The 24,795-nt window shown below is 43.6% G+C and overlaps 1 protein-coding gene across 1 annotated transcript; it reads left to right on the top strand.

The window, feature by feature from the left end:
* The first annotated feature begins 5,206 nt into the window (after positions 1 to 5,206).
* On the top strand, positions 5,207 to 24,085 carry YBX1 (Y-box binding protein 1). Its single transcript, XM_049093955.1, is given in 8 exon segments — positions 5,207 to 5,369; positions 5,372 to 5,500; positions 6,220 to 6,283; positions 17,063 to 17,096; positions 19,855 to 19,944; positions 20,245 to 20,547; positions 20,745 to 20,827; positions 23,820 to 24,085. Coding segments are annotated over 8 exon segments (966 nt in total). The 5' UTR covers positions 5,207 to 5,341; the 3' UTR covers positions 24,055 to 24,085.
* The last annotated feature ends 710 nt before the right edge of the window (positions 24,086 to 24,795 follow it).

The raw sequence follows: 24,795 nt of genomic DNA, 5'->3' as shown, positions 1-24,795 counted from the left end.
TATGTGTTGTTTTTAACCTATTATAATGATAGCCTAGCCTGTCTCCTCACACCTTACCTTCACCTAGAAGGACTAGCTCTCGCCAGAGGCTAGCATGGACCGGAGCCAAACTGTCCCTGTGGTTAGGTGATGCCTCAGACTTGCAAGCAACTGTAGCACTCCCTTCTTTGGTTCCAGCTGGTTGGGCAAAGAAGGCAAAGCTCCAGGGCTATAAGTACAATTTATTCCAAGGATGTTCCCAGGTTCAGTTTGGTTGGTTCTGGAGCCTGTGGGAAAAAGGTCACTAACTTGGGATATTTTTGGATCCGAGACCATTTGGTAGAATGTGTCTCAGTCATGATGAAATGGGAATAATTTACTCAAATCTTAGTTTTAATCTGAGGTCTTTTTTAAAGATTTTATTTATTTGAGAGAGCACAAGCTAGGGAGAGGACTCTGGGATCATGACCTGAGCTGAAGGCAGATGCTTACTGGCTTGAGCCACCCAGGTGCCCCTGGGGTCATTTTTTAAACAGTAGAGGTCTTGAGAAGTTCTCTTCCCCTTTCAGAATCTCAGTCTTCTCATCTGTAAAATGGGGATAATAACACCTACCTACCTCATAGCATTGTTGAAAGAGTCAAATAAGAACATGGATATGAAGGTAACTGCCTTGGAAAATGCTTATCCTGAAAGGACATGGCCCAACATGGAAAGACCTCACTGAGCATAATGTTCAAGGGGTAAAAAAAGAAGTTCCATGGTGGGACACCAGGGTGGCTCAGTGGTTGAGCGTCTGCCTTTGGCTCAGAGCGTGATCCTGGAATCCTGGATCGAGTCCCACATCGGGCTCCCTGCGTGGAGCCTGCTTCTCCCTCTGCCTGTGTCTCTGCCCCCACCCCTTCTCTCTGTGTCTCTCATGAATAAATAAATCTTTAAAAAATAAAAATAAAAAAGCTCTATGGTGTTCCTTTCATGAAGCCATTTCTTGCCATCTCTCTTGGCTCATGGGCAGGGATGACTCAACTCCTGGCAGTGGCAGAGGTAGCGCAGAGCTGAATTCTGTGACAGAAGAGAACCTGTTTAAAAGTGCCATTTCAGTGTATTGGGGTACAGGGAGCTGGTGAGCTATACAAAGGCCCTACAGTATAGATATTTGCAACTCTCTATAGCTAAGTAGACAGGGTTCGGGCGACAAAGTGAAGAAAGGACGACCTAATGGTGGAGAGTTCTTTAACCAGACAAGGTGGAATTAGAGAAAGAGGAAGAAGGATGAGCAGCTGAGATCCTGAGTTGATGTTCTTGTGATGGGTCATTCAGTTGAATCCAGTTACTTTTGGCATCTGCATTCTAGGCCAGTCTCTGTCCTGGGCACAGGAGCTGCAAGATGAGTAGGATGTGGCCCATGCTTGTGGCAGGAGTTAGGCACATTTCAATTCAGTGTGGTATTAGAATGTGAACCAGGAAATATTGGTGTGTTGTGTTGTTTTGTTTTGTTGCTATGTCCCCAGCACCTAGAAAGGTATCTAGTATCTAGTACGTGCTCAAGGAATACCTGTTGTGTGGATGGTATGTACAATGGTATGCTGTAGGGGTGGGGGGTAGAGGAGTAGCATGAAAGGAAGAGGTAACATTTGAGTTAATTATGGACAGATTGAGGGCTTTCTAGGGAGAGGAACTATGTTCTTGGGCCACACTCTGTTAGAGATGGAAGACCGGGTGAACATTATTTCGCAATGGAGATTCTTGGAATGAATCTCTTTGCCTTTCCTATCACTTAAGGGTGGCACTGAAGTTGTCCAAACTGGTCACCATGCTGGGCAGTGTACTAGCAAGGGGCTAGCAAACCTTGGAGCAGAAAGCTCCCACCTTGGAGCAGGGGTTGAATTTTGACATGAACTATTTATCCTCTAGGGCATCAGTATCATCTCTGCGGCTATGGAGGTGGCTACAAGGAAACTAGTTTCTTAAGTAACTCATCTTTATACTCATTGAGCATGAAGAGAGGGCTTAGTGTGGATAAGTAATGATACTTTTAAGTAACATTTTATTTTTTTTTTTTTTTTTTTTTTTTTTTTTTTTAACTTTTTTATTTATTTATGATAGGCACACAGTGAGAGAGAGAGAGGCAGAGACACAGGCAGAGGGAGAAGCAGGCTCCACACACCGGGAGCCCGACGTGGGATTCGATCCTGGATATCCAGGACCGCGCCCTGGGCCAAAGGCAGGCGCCAAACCGCTGCGCCACCCAGGGATCCCTAAGTAACATTTTAAAGACAAATCTTACAGAATTGATATTGCTGTTTGAGAAGCCATCCCTTCAAAGCAGTTACAGAGGGAATATTGCTCATTTATTCACAGAGGTGCTGCTCCCATTGTTCCTTTTTTTTTTTTTTTTTTTTTAAGATTTTATTTATTTATTCATGAGAGCCAGAGAGAGAGAGGCAGAGACACAGGCAGAGGGAGAAGCAGGCTCCATGCAGGGAGCCCGATGTGGGACTCGATCCCGGGGCCCCAGGATCATGCCCTGGGCCAAAGGCAGGCGCTAAACCACTGAGCCACCCAGGGATCCCCTGCTCCCATTGTTCTAAGTGTCTTTGTAACTCTACTTTGGAAGAAAGGTCGCAAACCTATAGGGCACACTTTTAAATGTCCCCAGTGTTGGAAGAACTGCCTCTGAGGAAGCATTTTCTTTTTAACAGTCAAAAGTTATGTGGAGTTGGAACAGATAAATAGCAGCTCCAGAATCCACCTATTCTGTCCATACACATAATTGCTGCAAGCCTTTTTCACCCGGATTACTGGTGCAGCTGCCCAGATGACCTCTCCGCTGCCAGTACCTTCTCCAGTCCATTTTCCACACCACGTTATTTATAGAACAAACTTACTAAGATGCTGGGTGTCAGGTACTAGTCCAGATGTTTCAGGAACTCAGTCTGAGGAGAGGAAGATTTAAATAGTGCGACACAGTGTGTTAGGATGGGGGGGTCTCCTAATGAATAACATCTGAGGCAAGACCCAAAGGATGAAGAGTTAAGCAGGCAAAAGAGAAGAAGAGAGAAAGGAAGAGAGTTCTATGTAGAGGGAATAGTATGTAATAACTCACAGGAGGCAATGGCTAAAAGATCACCTGGAAGGTTGAACAAGGAAATGTGAAAAGAAGTGTCAGTTTGGAGAAGTCCTTCAGAGTCCTGTAAATCACAATAAGAAATTTGGACAAACCTAAGAGTGGTAGTAGTCACTGAAAGATTTCAAGTAGGACTCTCATGATCAGATAGATGTTTTCAGAATGCTCTGGATGTTGCGGTGGAGGATATTAGAGTAAGAAAGAGGTAGAGACTGGCCAGGGGTGGGGGGGCACAGTAGTGCTCTAAAGTGAGGGGTCAGCAGACCGGTTGGCAGGTCAGACGGTACTCCCTGTTTATCAGTGGCTCCTAAGCTAAGAATAAGAATGTTTTTTTAGTGTCTAAATAGTTGAAACAAAAGAATATTTTGTGATATGTAAAAAAATATATGAAATTCAAATTTCAGCGTCCACAACGCTGCGGTTTTTGGAACACAGGTGCACTTGTTTATTGATTGGCTGCTTTCAGGCTCTAAAGTTGAGCAGTTGAGACACAATCATCTGGCCTGCAAAGCCTAAATTGTTTGCTCTCTGAGAAAGTTTGCCTATTCCTGCTGTAAGCAAGAGATGATTGCCTGCACTAGTGTCAGGGCAGGAGGAATGAGAGATCTGGTTTGGCATTTAGAGATCTTTAGGAGGTGGAATGGACAAGCCTCCATCATCCTGCCCCAGCCTGCTGCCTCCTTCCTTCCATCTTGTCCCTCTACAATCCCTTTTCCACCCAGTAGCCATTTTTTAAAAATCTTGCCACTCCCTACTTAAAATTCTAAAATTACCCTTTTCACCATTGCCCTTAGGATAATTTCAAATAAAAATGTTCCTAATTGGAACCAGCCTACCTCTATAACCCAAGGTCTTCATTCTAGCCTTACCCCGACTACTTGCCTTCCATTTCCCCCAGGCCCTCCCCGTCGTCTTGCCTCCAGGCTTTTGCATAAACCTCCTCGTGCCTGGAGTCGGCACTCCCACCTTCTTCCCACCTCCACTCCCAAAATGCTTTGTGCTTTTGCGAAGCTGTAAGAGTGTTTGTGGGAGTTTAAATTTCTGCCTTCATCCTCAAGACTGAAATTCCTGTGTTTAAACGTCTGCCTGCATCCCTAGACGGAATTTAGGGCAGAGACTTGGGAGTTTCGTGCTGGCGCGTCAGGGCCCACAGGAGAACCCTTAGCATTAAGAACGAATGAAGGGGGGGGGGGGGGGACTTGGGCTACATCAGGTGGCAGCCTCAGAAATGGTTTGTACGAGGAGGACGGTAGTCCCCATTTCACACGGCTGCTGCACGGACAGAATGCAAGGAAAATGGCCAGCTTGCTCAATAAACGTGAGCTGCAGTGGAATCTGGTTTGTGGCCAATACAGAAAGACGTGCATACTTAACGAGACAGTTCTTAGAGGTACGATCGTGCAGGAGGCAGGTCGCCGTGGAGCACCCCACCGCCCCCCGCCCTAAATATGCTGAGCGGGGGCGGCCCGACGGACGGCACGGTCCCTCCAAGGTGACTGCTCCGCCCAAGCGGACGCTCTTTGAATGCATCCGTTTAGGCCGGTCCCCGAAGCCCTCGCTGTGCAGACCGCACACGGCCATTGCAGAAAAGACGGCTGTATCCGCAGCGATGGCCCGAGGTCACAAGGACCACATCCAGGGACCGGCGGGGGAGAGGCGGCCTCCCCTCCACCCCGGGCCAAGGTGTCGCCGCCTCCCCTTCCGAGCCCCCGGGCCAGGCCAGGTAATCCCGGCCCCGGCGTTGGCCGCTGCCCTTCCCCCGGGCAGGACCCAACCCTGGACGTGGGGCCCGCCCGCGCCGCAGCCTCGTGAAAGTCACGTTCACTCTGCCCGTCCTCTCGGGTACTCTATGGTTCTCGTGGTGACTCTACTCTAATTCTAGTTCCGGTCTCTATGGCGGCGGCGGAGGCAGGAACGGTTGTAGGTCGGCCGAATTAGCCGCCTGAGAGCCAATGAGAGCGGAGGAGTGATAAAGTGCCGGCCAATAGGGGCCAGGGGCTGGGGTCAGGTGGTGAGATTGACAGCGCGGCTGGCCACTCAGCGGCGCCCGGGGCGGGCCGAGCGCAGGGCTTATCCCGCCCGTCCCGCCATTCTCGCTAGTTCGATCGGTAGCGGGAGCGGAGAGCGGACCCCAGAGAGCCCTGAGCAGCCCCACCGCCGCCGCCGGCCTAGTTACCATCACACCCCGGGAGGAGCCGCAGCTGCCGCAGCCGGCCCCAGTCACCATCACCGCAACCATGAGCAGCGAGGCCGAGACCCAGCAGCCGCCCCCCCCGCCGCCCCCGCCCTCAGCGCCGCCGACACCAAGCCCGGCACCACGGGCAGCGGCGCAGGGAGCGGCGGCCCGGGCGGCCTCACATCGGCGGCGCCTGCCGGCGGGGACAAGAAGGTCATCGGTGAGGGCCGGACGGGGCCGGGGGTGGGGCCGGAGGGAAGCCCGGCGGCGGAACCGTTACGCGGAGCGGGGCGAGCCGGCGGGGGCGCGCGGCCGGCGGGGACCCACTCGGCGGCGCGCGGCCGCCCCTCCCCCTCCCCCACGCCGCCGCCGCCGCCGCCGCCACTCGCGCCCTCGCGGACGCCGGCCCGCCCCGGTCCGCGTGCCCGGCCTGCGCGCGCGCCCGCCGCCTCCCGCGCCCCCTGCGGACCCCGCGGCCGCGCGCCCCTCCCCCCGGGCGGCCGCGCGCCGCCGACCGCGTGTGCGGCGGGGTCCCTCCCCTCCCCGGCGGCCGCGTGCGCTCGGGCCCGCACGCCGTTGTTCCGCCCGCCCCCCCCGCCCGCTCCCTTCCGCGTGTGCCCGGAGGGCGCGGCGCGCCGCCTACGCAGGCCCGAGTGGGCCGGGCGCTTCCCCTTCCCTCACGTGCTCCCCGCCCCGCAGCCGCGCCCGCCCGCCCCGGCCCCGGCCCCGGCCCCCGCCGCCCCGGGCCCGCCCGCCCGCCCGCCCACCCACGTGTGCGCGGGGCCCGCGCGCGGCCCGGGAGGAGAAAGGCTGTCAGGTGGCCTCGGGCCGCGGCGCAGCGCGTGCGGGGCCGGGGCGCCCGAGCGTGGCGGCTTTCAAGAAAGGACGTCTGGTAATCGTGGGTTTTTTGTTTCTGTGTTTTTCCCCCCTCCCCTCCAGCAACGAAGGTTTTGGGAACAGTAAAATGGTTCAATGTAAGAAACGGATATGGTTTCATCAACAGGTGAGATGACCGCCGCCGTAGCCTCCGTCCTGCCTCTTGCATGCTCTGCTCGGTGGGTAGGCGCTGCGGACTCGGAAGGGTGGAAGCGTGTGTAGCCTGCTTGCTCCGCGGTGGCGCGAGGTGGTTTTTCCTTGAAGGCTGCGGGGTTAGGGATCTGGACACGCTCTTTGTTTTGCAGCTGAATACTCCTCGGAAGTCCGTTTGCGAGGCTTGTTAGGTGCAGGGCCATTTAAAGGGCAAGCGCAGCGAGGGAGGCAACTCCTAACGGGGCAAACAGCAACCGGAGATTTAGTCTCCTCCTCGTGGGCGCGTTTCTCACCCTGGCCACCCTCGTATGCGGCATTGAAATTGGTGGTGGGAAACGTGCTGTGACCCCCCCCTCCCCCCCCCGTTAGTGCGTAGGGGCTATTTCCGACGCGTTAGCCTTTGGAGGTAACAAGACTGACAGTGCGAGGAGGTGAGGTGCTGTCATCTGGACTGTTAAGGTTTATATCGCCTTTGTTTAACGTTTCAATCTGTGCTGTTGTGAAGGCTTCGGATCAGTTTCACGTGAGGACTGCAACAGTTTTTATTTGTTCCTGCAGTCGCATCTGGAAGAAATCGCCCTTCTCCCGTTCTCAGTTGTTCTCTCCCCTACTCTTTCAGCCCCGTCCTTAGGACGAGTCTAGAATGGTTGTAGCAGCCGCGCTGCTAACGTGCGGGCACGCACTGTACTCTCCGTGGTCTCCCTTGCGAGCCGGGCATCATTTTCAAGATGGCTGCCAAGCCGGGCTACTGGTGCGGCTGCAGATGGGCCAGAGCACCGTGTGCTCCTAGCTCGTTGGCCTCCCAGGTAGGCGCCTGTCAGCGCAGCCGTCTCTTACCTTCCTACTCCAGGAGGCACTAAGCGGCCAGGTGTTGGAGAGAACACCTGCGAGTAAGAAATAATGCTGAATGCTTGTGAAATGGGCACTACTGCTAGAAACCAAGTGGGCAAGAGCAAGCTTCAAGACCTAATTGGCTGATGAAAAACCTTTCATTCCTCAACCGTAAAGTACCGCGGAAGTGTTCAAGACAAAATAGATCGTAAGCATTTATTTGATGGTCTGTTTTCCACGTCTGTAGTGTGGAGAAACATTTTGTTTCTTCCAGAATCTTTAGGAATTTTCCATCTGTTCATACACTGCTTTTGTGACAGGCCAAGGCTACATTTTTTAAATCAGTTTTTTGACAATAGATTACTAGCGATGAAGGAAGGGAGGGGGTGCTTGTATTTGGCCACTTCTTAGTTGATCTCTGAATATTTAGGATTTCCTTCTTAATTGTCTGATTCTCCTTACTGGCCTAACCCCTAAACCAATAGTTTTTAAATTAACGTAGGCTTGTCTTGGGAGGTTGTTTAAAAATGCAGATTCCTGAGTTCCTTCCTAGCCTGGATTCATTGGGTCTAGTGTACATTTTTAACAAAAATTCCAGGCGAAAAAAAAAAAAAAAATTCCAGGCGATTATGTTTTGTGGGCCATACCTTGAAAACACTGCCCTTAATCCTCTTCCCAGTGTTACGCTGGTGTACACATTAGAATGGGACTGTATATTTGCAGCCTTTTCTGTGGCTAGATTGTAGTTTGCGCTTTAGAAATTTTACCACGTGCTTTATGTTTTGCTGTATCTTGTTAATTGGACATAGGTTATGATTTTTGAAGTGAACAATTGATAATCCAAGATAAAAGAATACTTTATTTGCATACTCAGGTTTTTTTATGAGCTGCCATTCCTTGAATATCTGTTTTCTAACTTGGAGTCAACCCAATTGGTAGTTCTCCAGGGCAAGTTAAATGTAAATTGACTTTCGATGATCCTTTGTGTGGACTGTCCTAACTTCAACTATTTTGTCAAGTTAACTGATTTAAATGCTTTGTGTTTCCAAACCAGTTATTTCACTGATTCGAAGGCTTTCAAGTCACTAAAAATGTTGACTGCATTTAAGTCCTGGAGATGTTTGCCTTGATTAAGGAAAAATGTAGGTCTTAAACTTAGTATGGTAGTTTGCAAGTTGGTTGGGTATGTAAGACACTGGGCTTTCGGTGGGAGTTGGGGAGAGGCAGACACTGTGCTGCTTCTGTATAAAGGAGAGAATAGTGTTTGAGATGAGTGCTGTGGCTATAATTTTAACCGTGGCATTCTGTGAATTACATACTGGTTCTTAAGATTTTTTTTAATTAAAAGATAATTTCTGTGTAAACTTTTTGATTTAAATTAACAATATGTAACAGCCTTATCAATTTTTTTTTTTTTTTAATTTATGATAGTCACACAGAGAGAGAGAGAGAGGCAGAGACACAGGCAGAGGGAGAAGCAGGCTCCATGCACTGGGAGCCCGATGTGGGATTCGATCCCGGGTCTCCAGGATGGCGCCCTGAGCCAAAGGCCGGCGCTAAACCGCTGCGCCACCCAGGGATCCCTCAATTATTTTTTAAAGTGTTTTCTTCAGATGGTTTTCTAGTATTAAAGGTGCTGAATAAGAGCATAGAGCTTTAACACGGCAAGCATTTTTGCTGCTTTTTGTTAGGCTGCAGAATCTAGAAATCCTGAGAAATTCATGGTTAGTCCTTCATGTGCTGTGCCTTAAACAGTAATTGGGTTACGTGACGGGAGGGGTTTATTTAATACCCCCTCCCATTTCTTTTCATTTTGTTATGAAAAGCTTCATTCAAAATTATTGAAGATGTCATTAGAAGTATGCCACAGGGGTTGGTGGTTTCAGGGTTTGATTCTCTGCTTTTTAAATCTGGAAACCTAATTTTGTCTTTTGCTTCCAGCTGTTGAGGATTAATCCATGCTCATCAAATCCATGAAAAGGCGTGAATCAGTAGCAATTTTTTTATTGGGACATGTGTATTTCATAGTGACCGCAATAGGAGTACTTGTGTGTTCTCCATAGTACTTAAAAGTGCTTGATCAATCATTCTAGGGTTTTGGGGTAGGCAAGGAATTTGGAGCACAGAGAATCCAGTAAGGCAGAGGACATAAAGTGGTGACCTATTAGCTGAATCTACCCCCATATGTTTTGTTTGGACTACACGGTGTCTTAAAAAGAATTGGGATTAATTAATGATACTTAAAATTGGGGACATAATCTCCAAAATACTCAGGTTACCAACTTTTTTTTTTTAAGATCTGAGTTTTAGGGACACATGGGTGGCTCAGCAGTAGAGCATCTGCCTTTGGTTCACGGCAGGATCCCAGGATCAGGTCCCACATCAGGCTCCCCATAAGGGGAGCCTGCTTCTCCCTCTGCTTGTGTCTCATGAATAAAAAAAATATTTTACAAACTGAATTTTGGCTTTGGGGTCAGAAATCCCATGTAAATAGATCAGCTGGGTATGCGTATTATTACCGCTTTTAACTGGGGCATTCTCCTTATTTACCATAATAGGTCAGGCTTAAGTTTCTCATGTTGACTTCCCTTCCCTGCCTGGTCTCTGCATATGCATTTGAGTTTATTACCCATGGTCTAGGAAGAGATAAACTAAGGCAAGAAAGGGTTTAGCTATCTTTTCTTTAGGAAAAATACTTAGTAGTAGCTGTCAGGTTTTTAGTCTTCTGTTTTCGGGGTTCCCTGTGTATATATATTATGTAACTGATGTGAGTGACTCCCTTCATACAGTGGTGACATTAAAAAGTAGCTAATGTTTCTCAGGCACTTAAACCAGGCATTATTGTAAGTGCTTTACGTGAACTCTTAAGCCATTTAATCCTCAAAATCGTTGGAAGTGGTGGAAACAAGCTTCAAAAGATGTCAATATTATTCTGAGACAGAAGTTGAGTAACTTGCCCTAGGAAGCGTAGTAAGTGTCAAAGCTACGGTTTGAACTAGCTGCTATTACGCTGTCCCTGAAAATAGGCCCTAGTCCCCTTCAATTTGGTTGGTATCCACAGTTAGAGGTAATATCTTAGGGTGGCTATTCTTGGCCATCAAAAGACTTTTCCTAGGTGATACCTAGCAGTCGCTGGAACTCCTGGGTTCTGATTTATTAGTTCCCCAGACTTGAAAATCTTTCTCTTTGCACTGCCTCTTTTGTATGGTTCAGTAGCACTGTAACAGCCACAGTCCAGTTTGCAGGTTGGCTTTTCCAAATTAAAAGAACTGGCTTAATATAGCTAATGCTGGGATGCAGTTGAGGAATTAGAGGAGAGAACCTTTGACACTTAGCTCACTTCTGAATCTTTTCTGTCTTTATAGGACTTGCAAACTAAGAATGGGGTTTTTTTTATTTTTAAGGGTTATTTGAATAATATGTGACAGATACAGCCTAAAATATTAACTACCTGGTTCTTAGTTTTAAAAATTTGTAGACCTGTGAGAGAATGATTGCCGCCAAGTCTCTTGGGCTATTAAAATCAGACAACTTGATCACAAACGGTAAGATCTCTCTAAATATAGAAGGTATGGATGGATAATCTATACCATGATTGACTAAATGCTGTGGCACTGACTTGGTGATGTGCTATTAAGGAAGGGTGGGTGGGTGGAGGCATAAAAGTGATGTCTTAATAGTCCCCAAGGCATGCTGTATCCTTGGCAGTCTTGAAAGAGCCCTGTTACTAGTTGTAGGTTTGTGTAGAGGGTGTTTTTGTTTGGATTTCAGAACTGAAGCTCTTCAGTTTGGTACAGACTTCTGTACAAGGCACTTTAGGATTAATTTACATTCTGATTGTGTTAGCCATGGATCTTAAGTTGGCCAGAAGTCCTCCTAGTTCACCAACTCACTGATAGGTAAAACCTTTTCATCTTAAAATCTTCTGGAATACAGAACTAGCTATTTGCCTTCTGTTTTTCAAGTATTGGGGCTGTTTTTGCTGAGTTTTCCACCCTTCAGTCTTAGCCCTTGGAAACCTCTACAATCCAGCTCACTTGAGGCAGAATGATGGAAAATAATGTGCCTGTTGGGTGTAATAGAAAACAAGTAAAAAGATAAGTAGGGCTTATGATCTTTTTGGGGGGGGGGTTATGATCTTATAACCATCTACAGAACTTGGAAATTGGTGTCTTGGATGCTTTGGGTTATGGAGCATATATAGATGCTAAATCCTAGAGGGTTTTTTTGATTGTAGGATTAATAATTTGTGTTTGGGCAATTTAAGCTGTTAAGAGCGTGGTATGGTAATTTGCAACAAGATAATAGGATAAGAGCATTTAGTTATGGATACATGAGCTTTTATGTGAGGTTTCATTTAAGGCAACTGTGATTTGGCAAAAGTTTCCTAAAACTTTAGGACGCTAAAATCTTTTTTTTTTTTTTTTTTTTAAGATTATATTTATTTATTCATGAGATGGAGACAGAGGCAGAGACACAGGCAGAGGAAGAAGCAGGCTCTCTGCAGGAGCCGGATGTGGGACTCTATCCCCGACCCCGAGATCATGCCCTGAGTCATCAGCTGCTGAGCCACCCAAGCGTCCCCAGGACACTAAAATCTTAAGACGATTTCTGGATAAATTTAGTAGTGTAGGAGTGAGTTTAGTGCTGGCTACATGTTTTTTACCTTCAATTGTGCTACATTAGGAACTTTTAAGAGACTTTTTATTTTATTTTTATTTTTTTAAATATTTTATTTATTTATTTTTTATGATAGTCAGAGAGAGAGAGGCAGAGGGAGAAGCAGGCTCCATGCACCGGGAGCCTGATGTGGGATTCGATCCCGGGTCTCCAGGATCACGCCCTGGGCCAAAGGCAGGCGCCAAACCGCTGCGCCACCCAGGGATCCCTAAGAGACTTTTTAAATCCCAGCGGGATTTCTTTTTTTCTTTAGCATTTTCCAAACTTAAAAACGGTAACCCCTTTTTTCCTTGAGCCTCTTGCGGATTCTTTTTTCCTTGAAATCCATACTTATTTGGTGAATAAGGACAGTACTACTGGTTTGGTGAGAACCTGAGAGGTGGAATTTTTATGAAAACTTTTCAGTGTAAATAAGGCCCTTATCCAGCCAGAGGTGGAGTAGAAGAATACAGCAGAAAGCGTACACTTGGGTTCAGAGCAGGAAGACTGCTGTATGGAGTGATACGGTTGGAATATTGTGGGCCTGTGCTGTCATTAGACTTGTGGTTATTGCATCTGAGAAATGTAATTTTTAATTTGAATTTTAAGACTGATACCCAATTTAGTGTTTGTTTTGAACCACTTTCTCATGAACAGCTTGCGTTTGTGAACCTACTTTTCAGAAGTGTAAAAAAATAGAGCAGATTATGAAGGCTTAGTATGAAAAAAGAAATGTAAAATACTTTAGTGTTTTATACTGATTGTACATGTTTAAATGGTGAAACTAATTTAACCTGCTTTTACTTTTTTTATTGTGGCTACTAAAAAATAAATGTAGATACAGATTTCCCCTTGCAATCCAAAAGTAGCGCATTCCCATGAAACCTTTCAAGAAAGTGAAATGATGTAAAGTGAACTTAGTTGGACAAACATGTATCAAGCTTGCATTTTATTTCTTTTGGACCACAGTACTAGGCAGTGAGCTGCCAGTAAAATGTCTCTGGCAGCAGTATGTATAGATGGGCTTTGGTTTGATGATAGTGTGGTCTTCAGGTAAGTATTGTTTCATCCCCACTGTCCAAATAAGGCAACTCGCCTCAGATCATGTAGTTAGTAATGGGGATAGCAGCCAGAATTCTTACCTTGGCTCCAGTGGTTCTCCTAAGGAGCGCTAAACCACTGCTGTATGTATACTTCCAGGCTCTTTTCCTCTTCCTCCTCTCTGATTGGTAGGACTCGTAATATGTGGAAAACATACTGTAATAAAAATCCTTGAGGATAGACCATTTCTTTTTATTACTGGTGCTTATTAGCACAGCGCCTAGCTAGCTTGCTGCTTTTTTAAAGCTTTATTTTATGGGTTGGGGGAGGGACACAGGGAGTGAGGAGAGTCCTAAGCAGACTCCCTGCTGAGCAGAGTCCAATGCAGGACTGAGATTACAACCTGAGCTGAATCGAAGAGTTGGACACATAACTGTCACCCAGGCACCCCTAGCTAGGTAGCTTACTAGTATATTGGTCTGCCCAGTCCATAATTTTCTACCCTCAGTCAAGTATGGTAAAGTTAGAAGTATGCCTCTTGGTTCTCAGCTTATACCACAAAAGGTATGGTTCAGTACTAGGGATGTCTCTGTTCTTCTTACTGCATTAATAATAATAATGGGTCAACAAACTACCACTCAACAGCTGTTATTTGTATGGCTTGTGAGCCCAAAATAGTTTTTACAAGGGGGGAGGAGATCCCTAGCAGAACTTTGATCTAATTACTTGGAATAGCTGTGTAATGCAGGTGAGGATGTAGGGATACTTATTTGTTGTCCTCCCAGAAAATGGAGAGACCATATTACTGTAGGCTGCTTCTAGAGCTAAAAATGTAATGATTTCCAAATTGGTCAACATGCTTAAGATCAGTCTATGGAGTCCAATTCTACCACTGAGCAGATGAACCCATACTTCATTTCCTAATTTGTAGAATGAGGGATTAATGATAGTGTCTACCTCAGGATTGAGGATTGAATGGTACGTATAGTTAAAGCATTGGAACAATATCTGGAACTGAAATCCTCAGTAAGGTAAGCTGTCTGTCCTATCTAATTTTTCCCATTTTGCAGATGAAGGAGGAGATCCAGTGAGGAGGAGACTGCTTTCCAAGGTTGCACAGCTGTTAATAGTGGGATGAGGACTAAAAATTGGGTTTTCTTTTAGCAGTACCTTGAATTTCTGCATAGTCACTTAAGTTGTAACTATTAGATCGATTTAATTAATCTAAACTGTAGTGTTGTTCTATTTTGGTTAAAACTGCGTTTTTTTGAGCTGTCACATTTCTTAAATTCCAGGTATACTTTGGCTATGGTAATTCCCTAGTAGGCTGGTTTGTTCACCAAGTACATGAGCGCTGTTGTCTGGCACATCATTAATGAGCCTGTATTGGTTCCCACATACCTTTGTACCTACAAAACCTCTCCTTAAGCTGTCTTTCATGGGATGTTTAGGTGTATTCCTACCTTGGACTTTTAAGAAGATAGTTCTAAGTACTAGATAAGTAGTTGCTAAATATTCTAATTCCTTTTATGATCTTGAAGTTTAAAAAAAATTTTTTTGGCTGTTTATTTTTTTCTTTATGAGAAACACAGGAGAGAGAGAGGCGGAGACACAGGCAGAAGGAGAAGTGGGCTCCACACAGAGAGCCAGACGTGAGACTCGATCCCAGGTCTCCAGGATCACGCCCTGGGCTGAAGGCGGCGTTAAACCGCTGAGCCACCTGGGCTGCCCTGATCTTGAAGTAAAAATTTTTGTAGATAGCTACTTGTATTTCTTTTTAGTGTAGTGTGTAGTGTATTGTATGTACAGTAGCTACCTGCAACTATATCAGAAGACATGTTGAATAGTCAGTGGCATCACAGATACCAACTGATAAAATGATGTATTGGCTACCTAGATACACAAGTGGCATTATCAGTAAATGAACTTTTCTCTATATGGAAGTCCCATTTTTAGTAAATTTAATGGATATTAAAACTAAAATACCAGATTCAAAACTCAAGTTATAATAAATGTACTTATAATTCTTTACCTAGTCCTCCAGCAAGCCTGACCTCCTCCTCACCCCGATAATGGCAAATAGTGCCCATCTTTGGAACAGTTTTAAATGGCCTATTGTGATCAGCACTGCCTCTGTTGAGAGTTCCTGTTCTAGACTTTGCCCAGCTTTCCTTCTCTATTTACCAGATTTTTGTTGCATTTCTCCTTGGATCCTTAAGGGTTTGAAATTCAATCCCAGTGTTAGAAGTGAGAACTTAAGATTGATGGCTGTGGAACTTTGTGGGAAGCCTGTGGGCTTGATAGATGGGCCTTATGGCAACCATTAATTCCTTAAGTTTTCCAGTACTATTTATTTATTTATTTATTTATTTATTTATTTATTTATTTATTTATTTATTATTTAATTATTTATTTATTTATGATAGTCACAGAGAGAGAGAGGCAGAGACATAGGCAGAGGGAGAAGCAAGCTCCATGCACCGGGAGCCTGATGTGGGATTCGATCCCCGGGTCTCCAGGATCGTGCCCTGGGCCAAAGGCAGGTGCCAAACCGCTGCGCCACCCAGGGATCCCCAAGTTTTCCAGTACTTAACTAGCTTGTAAAGGTCCGTTTTTAATCACTTGTTTTGAATAGCTTTTGCAGTATTCTGGGTGTGTGTAGATTTTTCTTTTAAAGATTTAAAGTTCTGTTACCATATATGTCCTCATTTTACAATAATCCAAGCTATATGGATTCTTTGATGCATAGTTCAATAAGGAGCCAACAGTCAGTAAGCCAGTCTAGTTCATTGCAACTTTGGTCCTTTTGTCATTAAATATTAGTTATTGAGCCCATTCTCTGACTACTGGACAAAATGAAGAAGGTGGGGGAGGTCATTAAAGGTCTGGAAATGTTTCTCCTGTAAGTTTTTGCTTATAGTATCATCTTAACCCCACTGTCCTAGCTAAAATAAGCTCATCATATTTTTCCCCTCACTTCCAAAATCCATGTACCCATAAAGTTTTCCCCATTTTTACCTCAAAAAAGAGATCCTCAAATATTCCCTCACAAATGCCCCCTAGCCTAGGCTTCCATCAGTCCTGGTCTGGGTTTCTAGAGTAGTTTTTAGAACTAACTAGGCTCCTCTTGTATTTGAAATTTCCCTAATATCCACAAAATTTTTAACATTCGATGATGTTATCATGCCATACTTGTCTACTCAGAAGCCTTTGGTGTCTCTTCTACCTACATAATCATTTAGCCCCTATTCATTTTACCCTCCCCTGCTGCCATATGCTTCATGCTCTGGTCTGTTTGAACCCTGTTTGTGTTCAATTTGCTATTTGCTTTACCTCTGTTGATGACTTCCTTTCTGTCTACTTCTGGAACATGTTCTCATTTTCCAGTGAACTTCTTTTAAGGTTTAAGCCAAATGTTGTGCTATAAAATAGTGTCTGATACTGAATGTAGGGGTGTATGCACTAATAGGAAACTACCTCATTCATCTGTGCCTCCTTAGCTCTCCAGTACAATGCTTGTCACCACATTAATGATGTGGGTATTGACATGTCCATTTAAGGAGCGGTTTTTAGGTTCCTAACAAAAAAAATTGAGCAGAAAGTGTTTTCATGTACCCCATGCCCATACATGCAAACCCCCCCCCCGCCGCCCCAGTCAGCACCAGAGTGACATTTTATCCTTACCACATCGCCCAAAGCCTATAGTTAACATTGGGACTCTCACCTGGTATTGTACATTTTGAGGGGTTTTTTTTTTTTTTTTAGAGGTTTTTATGAAATCAAGGAGAATTGGGAATGGTGAGGAAGAAATAAGAAAAGGTAATAATGGAAGGAGATATATTATCTGAAATTAGTGTAACAAGGCTCTAGTAAGTGGTATATGCTAGGAAGTTTTGTTAACGTTTGGTAGAATAAGGAGGATAGTTGCTAGTCATTTAAACCCTCTTAATAGCCTTTGGCTTGTCACACTTAAGACATTTTTTTTTCTTTTTAATGTTTCTATAGTTAGTGAGATTACGGCCGTTGGCAAGTGCTTAGTCTTAAAAAAAATCAAAAACTATGTTTCTGCTTTAAGTTTCCTGGTGGCTGGTTGGCAGCCAGAATGTCTCTAACAATAGGAAAAATAGGGGGAAGTGCACCAAGAACCAAGCTTATTCTTCACCTTTGGCAACATGAAATGTGTTCCATTTTCTGACTTTTTCAACTTGGTTCTGTCTTGCAGGAATGACACCAAGGAAGATGTATTTGTACACCAGGTGAGTGCTTGTGTGAATGTTTAGAGTCCTAGTTTTAAGGGTTGTGACAAAGGGATGGGTGTTTTCTCAACTGTTCCCTGCAAAAAGGTTATTTTATCCAAACACCAGTTTAGCTCCAGTGCCTACTCTAAGAGTGGGAGTCTGCTTGAATGTATACATTGAAACATTGTATTGGTGGTTTACTTAATTAAAATAGGTGTTTCAAATAGGTATTTTGTTAATAGCTGTAGCTTTTTTAAATGAGGAAATGTGCTCAACTCACTAAATTTTGAAACCCAATTTCAGAGGAAGAAAAAATCTCCATTGACTAGTATTGCAGTAATAATACACAAACTTTGAGGGTTTTTTTCAAACACTGTCAGATTTCACCTCTATGGTAAGGAAAAAATCATAATAATCCTGGGGAAATAGAACTAAGCCACAAAAAACATAAATTTGAAGTGGACTCTAGAATACCAAAGTTAGCTTGGGTCCTTCTGTTTAAAGTACTTTGAGAATTTCAGTTGACTTGGAAAATTTATAAATTCTCACTAGTTTGTGGTTGAGTGAAAAGGCAGTGTGACAAAGTTGACAATCACTCATTAAATAATTTTCGGATTGGCTTCAGTGTTTAGAGAGGGAAAAACTAACATGGGATGATCAGGTGCCATTTGTTTAGCTTTCACAAGTACATTTAAGAAAAATACTTTGAAAAATGAGCATTAAGCAATGCTTAATTTTATTAAAGTACATTTACTGCAGTAAACACTAATATCTCAAGCTTAGGTATCTCATGGGCTCTATTGGACTTCATGATCCTCAACAGGTTTGCAGTGGGTAGGAAGTACGTACACAGTTGTGTATGTGTGTGCACTGCATTTTTTTTTTTTTTTTTTTTACCGAGACTGTTGAAATATTATCTTGCATTGAAAATCACCCTAAGAGCTTCTTAACCACTTTTTTGTACTTTTTATCTAGACAACAAAAGACAGGTTTCACACTCGCACTGTTACTCAGGCAGGTGTGAGCTTGATGGCAGCATACTTCTCTTAGGAAGGGCTATATGAGGTTGGTGCTTTTGTCCCTGAGGTGTCAGCAGCAATCAAGGGAGCCAGATCAATCTCTAGTAATGTCCAAAACCTTATCAGATAATCATAGGGTCAAATATATAAAGTATGGAAACATTAGAATTCTAAACATAAGGACACCTGGCTGGCTCAGTCAAAAAAGCATGAGACTTTTGATCTCAGAATCATGGTTTTGAGCCCTACGTCAGGTGTATAGATTGCTTTAAAAAAAAAAAAAAAGTGAACCTTTAAAATTAAATCTTAAGCATAAGTATAGGGCTGCTCAGTGTTATTTTTAAAACAAATGTTTTATAAAATGGAATGCCAACTCCTTTGTGTTCCTTACTTTGGCATGTTCAAGGAATATGCACATTGAGGAACAAGAGACCGCAAGGCTGGTCGGTCTTCCTTGTCAGCAACACTAAATGGTTGGGGCACATATAGGGTGTTTTGAAGATGCTGACTGAAAGAAGTTTTGAGATTAAAATTCTCTGTACTTCTGCTATCCCCTATGACTGCAGGTAATTGAGAGTTGGCTATATATGGAAGGTATGAAAGCTGTGACAGTTTAGATGACAGATGAGATCAATTATTTGGCTGAATGCATGTCACCCACATGGTACTGACCCACAGGTGTCACCAATATGCTTTCCTCTTTATTTTGGAAGTGGTTCAACATTTAGTGGTTTCTTGAGACTTTGGATGCTCAGGTCTTAGTGTATCAAGGATATTGCAGTTCTGGGCAACTTAGCTTAATTGGCTTCAGCTTTGTTGATTGTCCTGTCTCCTATGGAATGGAAATGCATGAGTGACCCTGTAATGGATACCGCTGTGATGTATTAGAACATGGGATTTGGAGTCCCAAGATCTGGATTTAGAAAAGTCCATACTGTGCCACTTAGCTGTGTGACCTTGGGCAAGTCACCTAACTTTTAAAAGCCTGTTTATTTGTAAAAAAGGAGTAATAATACCTCACCTCATTTGTCATGAGGTTGACTAACACATGAAAGAACTTTATTGTATTCTACTCAACTCAAAAGTGAGGTGTTATTCTTCCCCTTTTACTTTGTTGTAGCAATCTAGAGAACAAGTAACAATGTGAGATTTATTGTATTTGGAGGTGGTAATAACCTATTATCCCATGTGGTCTGATAAAGAGTGGCGCATAGTCAATACATGTGAATTGCATTTGCATTTCCATTGAAGTACTATCACAGACCAGGTGGAAGGGATTTTGGTTGACATTTGTAATTGAGTTTGATATGGTTAACACAGGGACAAAGTTGGTTTTGTCAACTTTGAAGCATGCAAAACTAAACTCGCCTGTCATCTAAACTGGCCCTGTGTGGGGCTAGCTTCTACTATTAAGTGCAGTCTTTGGGGATAGATGGATATCCTCATTTTGTTTAAAGCTACACATGATGCTTTTGCAAAAGGCATTTTAAAAAAAATAATTGTTGTGTCGAGTGTTAAATACTTTAGTTCGGGAAAATAGTGGTAAAATGTTGGGGCCTTGTAAGATTAGAGTATTTTGGTTGAGGTTGGGGGTAGCATTGGTCCCTGTTTTCCTAAATTTATTGACGGTTTGGTCTTACATAAAGTTAATTTTAAGTGTATATCCAATCTAAAATAATATTGACTCTGGTACATTTTGAATGAAAAAGCACATTATTCTCCCCTGTTAATCTATTTTTGGAATGTGATATTACTAGACTGCCATAAAGAAGAATAACCCCAGGAAGTACCTTCGCAGTGTAGGAGATGGAGAGACTGTGGAGTTTGATGTTGTTGAAGGAGAAAAGGTGAGGATGCTTTTTGTGTAAAGGTTTGACTTCAGTATCGAAATGTTTTGGAGATCTCTATCCGTTAGGATGGTGGCTCTAATGTGGATGGATGGGTCAGGTGATCACATGAACACAGGTGCATCAAGCCTAATGTGCTGGCTGCAGTTAGAGGGCAATCTCTTCGGAACAGTGAGGAACTGATATTTAATCATTTCTATGCACCCCTGGCCACATAGACCCTTTGTTATTTGCTTTGTGTAAATTTTGTAAAGTGTACTTAATTCTGTTGTCACTGTCAATATATGATGGCTTTTGTAGGGTGCGGAGGCAGCAAATGTTACAGGCCCTGGTGGAGTTCCAGTGCAAGGCAGTAAATATGCAGCAGACCGTAACCATTATAGACGCTATCCACGTCGCAGGGGTCCTCCACGCAATTACCAGCAGAATTACCAGAATAGTGAGAGTGGGGAAAAGAACGAGGGATCGGAAAGTGCTCCCGAAGGCCAGGCCCAACAGCGCCGGCCCTACCGCAGGCGACGGTTCCCACCTTACTACATGCGGAGACCCTACGGGCGTCGACCACAGTATTCCAACCCTCCTGTGCAGGGAGAAGTGATGGAAGTAAGTTTTCACCAAAAAGAAAAGCATCAACAGCATGCAATAACTTTAAATAGAACTGCATTTTATGGATGTCTTCCCCTATATTGGAGTGATTAGTCTCATGGGGAGCATTTTTTTTTTTTTAACTCCTGTATGCAAACTTTGGATTTGTTTGGGTTTTTTACTCTATTACTGATTGAGTCAACTTGTCTTTTCAGGGTGCTGACAACCAGGGTGCAGGAGAACAAGGTAGACCAGTGAGACAGAATATGTATCGAGGTTATAGACCACGATTCCGTAGGTATGGTTTGTATTAAATTTCTCAAGCATATGTTAGGACTCAGCAGCAACCTGCTTCTCCTGCAGACTTTTTGAGTCATTTTATTTGTTAACGCTTAACGTTTTCTTTCATCAGATACCTAAGAAGTGAACCTGAAGTCAGTTATCTTTGAGAATGTGTTCTTTGCTGGCACTGGTTAAAAACAGCTTGTGTAAATGAGGTCTACTTTATACGGTTGTGGGTTCTCTCCCTCCCCCAAATGAGGGTATGGAATTTCAGTTTTTTCTGTCCTTGAACAGGTGAGAGAATAGTTCAACCTGTGTTATATGTTTAAGACCTGCTTCATTGGGAGGGAGAAAGGTAAAGATAAGCATTGCCTTTAAAGCATTAAGGGAGTATGAAAACTGTACCTTACCATATATGAAGAATTTATGGTGTCACCCCCGACACCAAGGCCTAATTTTCCATTAATCACTTCGCAATTTAAGTTTTAAGAAACCCATTCTTTACTGTAAAAGTATCCAAAATACAATACAGAAGTCTTCAAAATACACTGTGACTCTAAGAGAGGTTTCTGGATACCCATACACCCATGTTTGCAAGGAAAGCACAGCACTGAAGTTTCAGAAATTTGGAACTCAGTTGAGATTGCACTATCTACACCAGTATATATGCGTTGAGGGTTTTGCAGTAGCCAGTGTCTGTAATTCTTGTTTCCATAGATGTGTGTTGTGTCCTCTGAGTTTCTATTTCATGAAAATGGCCTGCAGTTCTAGCTGATTCATTAAAATCTCCACCCATTGCTGGATGTTGGGGATCAATGGGGTTTTCCCTGTTGAGTGGGGAAGATTATTGATGCTGACAGATGAACTTTGTTGATCGTGAGCTGAACTATTGTTTAAACTAGCTTTTAATCTAGACCTAGATTACCTTGTTGAAATACTGCGTATAATACCACAGTATCATTTTTTACAGTGACCAGTGCATTTAAAATTGAGCTAAAATAGGCTCTCATGGCAGTCTGTTCTTTACATTCATGGGTACCAATGGCAGAAAACTTGGTTTACTTTTTTGTTATCCTAATCCTATAAAGATGCTTAAATTTTTTGCCTTGCTTCATTAGTGTCTTTAAAAATTGCACGTGAGTTTTTGTTGATGAGTGCTTCAGTTTTGCTGTTTGCCTTTTAAGTTAGATGTAGGAGTCTCATTTGAATGGATAGACAAGTTGACACTGCTAGATATAAAGAATGGGGTAATATCCTAATTAGGTTCCAGAGCATATTGAAAGATCTGTCACTAAGTGTAGCAGTTTTCACTGAAAAGGAGACCAATGAATGGCGATGAGAGGAGGAGTGGTGTTAAGAAATAGAGGGTGTATTTGTAGGCTGAAAAATGGCAGTAGAAGACAGTTGGCAGAAGGCGACTGTTAGAATTATCTCCAGATAGGATAGGATTTTGTGCAAAAGTGAGGGTTGGACCCTTTTGTGTGTAAGAAGCCAGAGTGTGTGGGCACTGGTGTGCTGCTAGTCAAGTCAAAAGGAGAGGGAGAGGTAAGAAGTGGGGGGAATTTGGGACAAAGATGTGGAATGAGCTCTAGGAATCAAAGGATAGAAAAATGATCACAAATCTAAAGTTGGGTCCACCCAATGTGATTGTCTTTCCCAGCCATTTTTGAGCAGCAGGCTTAGATTGAGCAGAGTTGAATTTGTCTAGCATTTGTCAATTCTGATGAAGATTCTGGGATTGGGATTGGTCATAATTTAATGGTGGGCTTTACATTCTTGGGTAAGAAGGGAGAAAAATATTAAAGAATGGGAGCTAGAGTAAGTGATAAAATCACTGGATTATAAGTCCCAGTGGAAATAAAAGAATGGGAAAACAAGAATGAATTAAACTACAAGAATAGGAAAAGGAGTGTTTGGAGAGTAGAATGCTTAAAACTGGGAGAACTCAGAATAAACAACTGGATAGGAGGTAAAGAACTTAAAATGCTCAAGTTATTTGAGTCTGTCAGGATAACTACAACAGGCAAAGGATAGTATATGGAACCTAGCCTAACATAAGATTTGAAAAGCTCAGAGTTTTAGAAAGAAAAGGGGAAAATTGACTTAGAAGCCAATGGTAATGACCACTATCTAATTCCAGACTTTTTCACTACTCCCTTCCACCCTCAGCCAAAAAAAAAAAAAAAAAGGCTCTTGTGTCCATTAATTAATAGTCCCTCATTTCCCTCTACCCCACCCCCTGGCTACCACCATTCTACCTTTTCATGGGTAAATCTGGGTCCACTGCACGGATGTCTTATTTTGTTTCGTTAGTCAGCTGATAGGCACTTGGATTGTTGTCACATTTTTGTTACTGGTTATCATAAAATGGATATTTTCTCAGGTACAGAACTCTTTGAGTGGAATTGCTGGGTCACATAGTAACTCTTTAACATTTTGAGGAATTGCTGGGGTGTTTTCTAAAGCTCCTGCACTGTTATATTTACACCAGCAGTGTGTGAGGATTCTAGTTTCTTCTCCATATCCTCACCAACACTGGTGGTTTTCTGATCTTTTGATTATGGCCATCCTGGTGTGGGTATGAGGCAGACTCGTTTGGATTTGCATGTCCTTAATGATTAATGATTGCTGTGTATTTTGATTATGTACAGAGAGCGCCTCTTTTATTTTTGATGCCCTGCCTTTTCAGCATGTGCTTCTCTATCCATGAAGGATCAGTAGCACTTCTTCCCAACCCTGGTTATGCCACTGCTAGTGGTTTCATGATTAACTTTGTAATAGGTTAAGTTAGTCCATTAAAACTAATTTTAAATGCACATCTCTCAATTGACACCTACAAATCCTTGCACACTCATGTTCAGTCTGTGAAATAGGAACAAAGTTTGCATTTGTTTTTGATAAGCAGGCTAGATACAGAGTTTAGTTGACTGACCCAAGTGATAACACTGGTGGGTTGGTTAAAGAATGAAGGTTTTTCATTAAAAGTTTTTGCACAATGTTCATTCCAGGGGTCCTCCTCGCCAAAGACAGCCTAGAGAGGATGGAAATGAGGAAGATAAGGAAAATCAAGGAGATGAGACCCAAGGTCAGCAGCCACCTCAACGTCGGTACCGCCGCAACTTCAATTACCGACGCAGACGCCCAGAAAACCCTAAACCACAAGATGGCAAAGAGACAAAAGCAGCCGATCCACCAGCTGAGAATTCGTCCGCTCCCGAGGCTGAGCAGGGCGGGGCTGAGTAAATGCCGGCTTACCATCTCTACCATCATCCGGGTAAGTAGGCTTAGGTGGCCTTCTGCCTTCTGAGCAGAGTGGTGGCCATTCATGTAAGAGAAAATCCCAGGTCGTCAGGTAAGATGAGCCATTGTAAACTTGAGGATGTCTTTTACCCACAGTCCTCTTCAGGTTACTTGAATATCCTCTTTGGGTAATGGCAATTATCAGGGCATACTTGGCCTCTCAGACACCTCAGTTGTGACAGCTGAAGGCTTATCTAAATATTTCTTGAATATTAGGGCCTTTTGTCAACTGTTCTGAATGAATTCTGTGATTTCACCAGTAGGCTGAGAGTCTCACTATAACTTCATCCTAAGAAGTATGATGATTACATTGTATTTTCAAACAAAGGTGGGATAGTTCACTAGCATTAATAACCTGCATGGTGATGAGCCCTATAATCTCTTTGGGGAAAGTGGCAGCTTTGATATTATATCAGTTCTACAGTTAAGGAATTCCAGCTTTTTACCTGATACTGAGAGGCATATAATTTTGTCTTTGGCTCAGAAATTGTCATTTCCAGCCAGTGATACTTTTGGTTTATTTCCTCCTATTTTCCGGGTGACAGAAGGTCATCCAGAACCTGTAAATAGCCATTCTTGTTGCAGAGCATTGTGTCTGCCCCTGTTCGTAATCTGTGTCTTGGGATAAACATATAGGTTTGTTAATGCCTTCTTCCCTACTTAACTGATGTGATCTGGAGCAAT

The sequence above is a fragment of the Canis lupus genome, chromosome 15, assembly GCF_003254725.2.
Source record: "Canis lupus dingo isolate Sandy chromosome 15, ASM325472v2, whole genome shotgun sequence".
NCBI classification, from domain to species: domain Eukaryota; kingdom Metazoa; phylum Chordata; class Mammalia; order Carnivora; family Canidae; genus Canis; species Canis lupus.
This window is presented reverse-complemented; position numbering and strand designations above follow the sequence as displayed.